The sequence below is a fragment of the Austrofundulus limnaeus genome, unplaced genomic scaffold (assembly GCF_001266775.1).
Source record: "Austrofundulus limnaeus strain Quisiro unplaced genomic scaffold, Austrofundulus_limnaeus-1.0 Scaffold820, whole genome shotgun sequence".
NCBI classification, from domain to species: Eukaryota; Metazoa; Chordata; class Actinopteri; order Cyprinodontiformes; family Rivulidae; genus Austrofundulus; species Austrofundulus limnaeus.
Window position 1 is genome coordinate 120,035 of NW_013953222.1, and position 6,863 is coordinate 126,897.

The following is a 6,863-nucleotide window of genomic DNA, read 5'->3' on the forward strand; positions in this document are numbered from 1 at the left end:
TGAATGAATGAATGAATGAATGAATGAATGAATGAATGAATGAATGAATGAATGAATGAATGAATGAATGAATGAATGAATGAATGAATGAATGGGTTATGTGTCCCTCAGGGCCATTAATCAGGATAGACCAGATATGAGTTATGTGTGGTAAAGTCTACATGTCTGTAATTTAATATTCAAGTCTAAATCTGAATATCTCCTGACACGTTTTCTTACAAGTCTACAAAAAAAAATAAGAAAATAGTCCAGTCTACTTTTTAAAACTCTTTTGATAAGCAGCTGTAAATTACTTAATTGGTTATTAAATAATGAGTTACGCAGATATGCACTTCTCAATAAGATTCTTGGAAAATCCCAAGCTAAAAAACTATAGTGTTTGGATTTTACTTAATAATGTTGCACAGCGCTGTTTGGCTTCTGTTGCAGGGGCCTTGATGTAATAGATTCACATTGGCATCATTCACAGTGGAAAATAAAAATGCTCTTTCTTGCAAGTTGCAGTCACAAATAAACTGTTCAGATTTGTATTTCATTTATTGTTATAAATATTGTTGCATATTTCCTTGATGTATTTTTATATGAGGTTTTATCACTTGCTCCATCTGTTAGATTTTGAAAAGCAAAGTGAATTCTGTCACAACATACCTGTATTCAAAAAATGTTATGGTACAAATTTGAATTCCTTTAAAGAACAGAATGCAACAGAACAGAGTAGTGTCATTTTTAATAAAAAAAAAATAACCTTGTGCATTTTAATAAAAACATCAATTTTTGTCATTTTCATCTTTACACAAAACATTATAAAGAGTGGAAATTTGCAAACCTTAGATGTGTAAAGATTTTCGTTGCGATATCCTCCAATTAAAAACGTTCAATGTTACTCATTTACAGGACACATGATTTTAAGTTTTAGAGATTGTTTTATGAATCATGGTTCTTGAGTTTTTTATGACTAAACGTTTCACTTTCTTAAAAGATTTTTTCCCTGCAAGCAGGCTTCTCTTTTTTCATCTGAGCACCTCTAAACTCTAAAGTTCATCTAATTAAATATCTAATTATGTGTTATTGATTTGATTGAGAATACAAAGGAGAAGTGAGAGAAAAGTACATTAATCAAAAAACAGATTGCTCAAGTTTGAATGCTGTTTCAGGAAATGGTGCCTTATGCTATTACATTCGCATCTCATCTATTGACCTGCTGCAGTTTCAAGTTTTTCTCTCTTACATGTTAGAGTGAGAGGGGTGAAACTGGAAACTTTTCTTTGACAAGAAAAGAACGAAAGAAAATGGTGGTGCAGTGGTTAGAACTGTCGCCTCTTACAGTTGGTTTATACTTGGAGTCGCACGTATTGTTCCCCTGCTGAGTGACAAAAAATTGTGAAACTTCCGTCTGCTCTCCCACTGCTATCCCCTGGTGACAGCAGTCGTGTGCATTGCCCCCAGTCAGAACTCTGTGATGTGGACCCTGCGGCTCGGAGCGTGTGATTGGTTAGAACTTTTTTGCAAATGCTGCCTTTTTGAAATTTGGTATGCTTGTTTGTCTTTGTGTCTATGGTGTATAATGATGTGATTGTGATGCTGTAATTCTGAGTGTTTATGTGCTGCAGAACAGGAAGCTGCTGTAAAACAGCAATTATGCTGAGTCAGGCTTGATTTTTAATAATCTTTTCCTGTTAAATAAATAAATCAAATCAAATCAACTTTGTGGGTGTSTTTGTTCATGAGCAGCGGTCCTCATGTTGTTCTTTCATAATGATGATCTTTGCTCTGTGCAGGAGTCTATGGCTGCAAGACCTGGGGGCACCTGTTCTCCTATGTTTGGTTTTGTTCCGTCTTCTTGTGAATGGCTGTTCTGAACTGTAATTTCATTGTGCTCTGTACAGTGACAATAAAGTTTCATCTTATCTTATCTTAATTGTATTTTATGGAGGATCTATGATCATTTTTGGCCTGCCGCGTCTTCAACCTGTTCATACCGGCTCAGGAAAATGACGTCCAAAACGACGCAATCACCAACCCACTGTCTCACGTTTTATTGAAGTATAACCCAAGCTTTAGAGAGAAAGTCACAGGATCACCTCTGGGCCTTGAGCCATGTTTTGTGGAGTTTGTTCTCCTATTGCACCCATGTGTTTTCTCCAGGTACTCCGGGTTCCTCCCACAGACCAAAAACATGCATGTTAGACATTGGTAACTCTAAATTGTCCCCAGACGTGTTGGTGAAATTGTGAATGTTTTTTTTTTATTTTCTTATTTTTTGCCATACTTAATAAAACACTGCCTACAAGGAATGTATGATTTGCAAGAATAACTATCCATTTAATGTGAACAGAATCATTTTTTGTACTTTAAGATTTTTAAAGCAACACTGACATGTTTGTGATATACTGTAAGACTAAAAAGGAATATTCCTGCAAATTCTCTCTTGCTGTTTCGAAGGCAAAACTGAGCAAAAAAAAACAATTTCCTACACAGAAGGAGCACTCTGGCCAAACCTAAACAAGGGTCTCAAAGAAGTACAGTGGTCATTTCAAGACAGCTACTGCAACAGAGCACTCTGTCAAAGGTCAACAATTATTTTGTGTTATAACATACGTGGAAATTGTTTCTCAAGAAGGCTATCTTACAATTTCACATCCTACAGCGTCTTGTAAAAGTTTTCGTAACCCTGGGCTTTGGTTGTCTGTTTTGGTGTCTCACAAAATGGGAATAAAATTACTTCAAATGAAGGCATTTTAGCTTTTTGTTAAATAAACTTGAGAGTTCAAATTGGTAAAATGCATATTCATAACAAAATCTGTTGTGAGTGTGCAATAATTTAAATTAAAAATATCTAACGACAGTTAATTAAAGTACAGCTGTCTGCACCCAGGCTTCAACAAAAGTTCAGTTTAGACCGTGGACTCTTTCCACTGTGAAAAGTACGTTGTATTTTTTTTTTTTTTGTAAAATCAGTTATAATAAGCAGGGATCCACTCCAAATTCACTGTTGCATTTGTTATTGTGTGTGAATTTGGATGCCTTCTTTGCGATTTTTTAACTTCTTGCCTGCCATGAAAATGTTGCAGCAAAACATAACAGAATCTCTGTATTTTGTGTGTTTTCATTTTTGAATGTTCACAGCTGTTACTAAACATTAACCTTGTTAGACTGATTATAAGTTGGGTTTTTTTAGAATATTCCCTGCTTTTTATWGATGTTTATATTTTTTGAAATTGTCACTGCTTTGCTAAAAAAAAAATACAACGATTAAAAATAAAAAGGTATCATTTCAAACTCACCGTTTTGGAGGCGGAGGAAATATACTGGATGACCATCTCTCGCTTCGTGTTGAGGTCCTTTTCCCTCAAAGGTGTCTTTTTTTCCTCYTTCAGGTTCATGTCCTCCTGAAAAGAATTTTTAAAAATGTCTTTTATTAAAACAAAACAACACTATCCAACAATGCTCCCTGTAGTCTGTAACCGGACTGATGCTGAAATGTTTTAYTATATGAAAATCTGAATCTTGACTTCTTCCTCTTCCAGTTTTAATATTTTACATGTCACATTCACACTTCCTTGAACTTGAATGTGTAGAATGCACCCTGATGTCTGTTGTGAGGCTTTTGCAGATCGGATATCAGAAGAAACTTTTGTTAAATCAAAATAAGCATTTGCTCGCCAAGAGGACGTCATGAAGCACAGCTCTGTCAGGTCATCCATCGACAGACCATTTAAAAAATGTGAGCAGATCCTGTCTCTCTGAAAAATCACCTTCACTGTAGCTAAAAGTTGCTGTTCCAGACTTATTAAAAAGAGTCTCTTTTTCCTTAAGTTTTCAGAGTTAGAATGATGGAACCCTGGCTATCAGGAAGAGACACCAGGGAACTACAAACCAGTCAAGGAGAACTTGAACCTCAGCCTTCAGAGGCTTATATTTGGGATTTATTGTGCATCCCTATCAGGCTTACTTGTCAGGCTTCACTTACAATAAAGAATGTTGACACTGTGACTAATAAAAATAGAACATACCATCATCTTTTCAAACAGAGCCAAGATTTCCTTTTCTGAAGTGATCTTTGAGGACAGCTCCTCAAAATGATGAAGGGTGGACGCTGAAGAGGTGGACCACTCATTTGTGCTGTGTTTGGACAGAGTTAAGGGTGGCCGCTCCTTTTTACTGCCTGGAATTCTAATGCTGGCAAATCTGTCCTTCTGTAAAGAATTAAAAAATAAAAAGATTAATTAACACAATGAAATGTAAAAAATGATCATGAACAGGAAGCAAACAGTATTAAAATGTGTGAGTTGTGCTGAAAACAAACCAAATAAAACAGCATGCATTTGACAGAAACTCAGTGAACCACTTTCTATATTATGATAAAAGTTGATTTGTTAGTGCGAACAGTTTAAGTCATAATAAAACAATGCTATGTAAAATTAGTAAATTAGTTGTCCTAGTCTAAAATATAACAGTGTTAAACGGCTGAGACCAGTTTCTGATATCTTACCACATCATCTGTGATGTTTCTAAAGGCCAAGTTCTAAAGGTTGGGAGCAGAAAAAAAAATCAAGGTATAAAGTTTTAGTGCCAACTAAGTATGTATATATCCATTCAATAGAAATGAACAGCTTGATGAAGTGTTTTCAAATATGTGCTTCTTAAATTATTGCACAAACCTTTTACAACAATAAACAAAACAGACTGGAGAAAATAAGATTTTTTCTTTAAAGATCGGCACTAAAATTTTACACAAGTAGGCAGGCTTTTTCAGAATTTACCAAAAAGCGAAAGCACMGAGAGTAATCCTGTAATGTGTACACACCTTTTTTGTTGGTTTTTGTAAGACGTGGGTGTAAAGAGGGCTATGTGGAGCTTGTGCGCTTTTATCTTTTTGTCACAAAATGTGGGGAAAATTTTAAAAAAACTGAATGAAGAAAGTGTTAGTTCCTATAAATAATAAGATAAAAGCTTTAATCTTAACACAAGGTCAGTCTCTCTCTTCAGTCTATGGTGCTGTTCCATATAAACACAAGCAAAACATTCTGCTTTAATCTTGTATTATTTTAATAGCTATTATTTCAGCTTATGCGTTTCAACTCTTTGTATTAAATTCATGGTGGAGTTTCCTCTGCTGTTTGCACAACATGTGTGTGTGGTGCGGTGCAGTGGAGCACAAGATGGACCAAATACTCACTGACAACCAATTATTACTTAACAGTAAGAGCTAAATAAACAAGTCTTCATTAGGGGTGTAGATCACCAGCTATATCACGATACGATATTGCATCAATATGTTTGGATGACGATATATATATATATATATATACTGAATGGGCTGAACATATTCATATACAAGCAGCTAAACTAGCAGCACAAAGTAAAATTCAATAAATTATTCGAAAAAATAAAAATCAACTGTCATAACTTACTATAGTTGTGCAATCATAACACTAGCCTATTTTTTAAATATATATATATATATATTATATATATATATAATTTATTCAATATATTAACAACATATGAAATCCTAATATGTTCCTATGCCTAGGTTTAACACTGCAAGTCAATCTAAAATGTTTAGCACACATCTATCAACCTGACTCTGTAACCCCACTTAGATCCACCTCAGAACACTCATCACAGAGAGTGAGCAGGTGTTTCCATCAGGGGGAGGAAATGTAGGACATTTAACCAACAGCTTGTCGGTGGAAGTGGATAATAACGGTCTAGATTGAAAGAAAAAAAAAACTCCCCTGCAAAGGTCTTTACTGGAGACCCAGACTAGAACATCTGAGAACTGACAACAAGGAATTAACTTGCGTTCACACGGTCAAAACACCGGGGTCAAACTGAGGTGAAGAAAATCTGTGTGATGCACAACTTTCCTATCGAAAAAGGGGTGACATGTGTGTGCTGCAGATAAAAGTTTAACCATTTTATAGATGAAGCTCTATACTACGAATCCCAACAATAGTGACAATTTGTCCAGACAACAACTCTCTCCCTGAAGGGATGAAGTCGACAAATAGTGTGCAGACAGAAACTTGATTGGTTTGTAGTAGGAGGAAACACATGGATTAGTGCTAGCTAAACCCTGTTCTAATTTTAACTTTTGGAGGCCCACATGAAAGTCAAGTAAAAAAAAACAAAGCAGTTGGGATCAGACAGAAAATAGTAACTTTTGACCTGAACTATGTGTTTCATAACACTGAGACATATAAGGGCATTTAGCCAGTGATAAGAGAATAGTCTAGATCAGTATCTCTCAAACTATTTAGCCCAAGTACCACCCCAGAAAACACTAAATTACTACAATTATAGATGTAAAAGCTCATTCATAGGACATAAATGAGACAATTGGCCAAACCACTGGGTCTGACCCTGGCTGAAAGGCGTGGTACAAAGGTGTTTTTTTAACAAAAAATATATAAATCTTGGCTTTTTCTCTCATCAAAGCATTCGAGTACAAATTTGAGATCAGCTGAATCAAATTTCCTGTTTTGTGTATTTTGTTGGTTGCAGGTTTTGTAGAAGATTCTGGTGCAGTTTAGATTCACTGAAGTCTATAGCAATCCTGACAGGGTTTTTTTAAATACTTGCACATTTGTTTTGAGTGCTTTCCACTTACAGCCAAGATCATAAATTACATGAACTGCTCATCCTTTTAGCTATCTCTGCTTTTTAGCTTTTTATCCCATTTCAGTTCATGATGGTTAATTACCTTGTTTTTACCTTAAAAACGTTTTATTCCTGAGTACCAATAGAGATATTTTGAGTACCACCAGTGCTACTACCACAGAACTGTTTCTAAATTATGGCTTTGTTTGTTTGTTTGTTTGTTTGTTTGTTTGTTTGTTTGTTTGTTTGTTTGTTTG

General features: G+C 35.2%; 1 protein-coding gene across 3 annotated transcripts in view; it reads right to left on the bottom strand.

Moving 5' to 3' along the window:
• The window catches only part of LOC106532726 (protein diaphanous homolog 3), a 101,715-nt gene that overhangs the window by 93,118 nt on the left and 1,734 nt on the right, over positions 1-6,863 (bottom strand). For 2 of the 3 annotated variants that reach the window (XM_014028847.1, XM_014028845.1), the window contains exons 2-4: positions 4,493-4,525; positions 4,014-4,196; positions 3,285-3,389 (exon numbers count right to left, since the gene is read on the bottom strand). In XM_014028847.1, coding sequence (XP_013884301.1) covers positions 3,285-3,389; positions 4,014-4,196; positions 4,493-4,525 — 321 coding nt within the window. The remainder of the gene's footprint in view (positions 1-3,284; positions 3,390-4,013; positions 4,197-4,492; positions 4,526-6,863) is intronic. The other variant, XM_014028846.1, reaches the window with a different exon arrangement.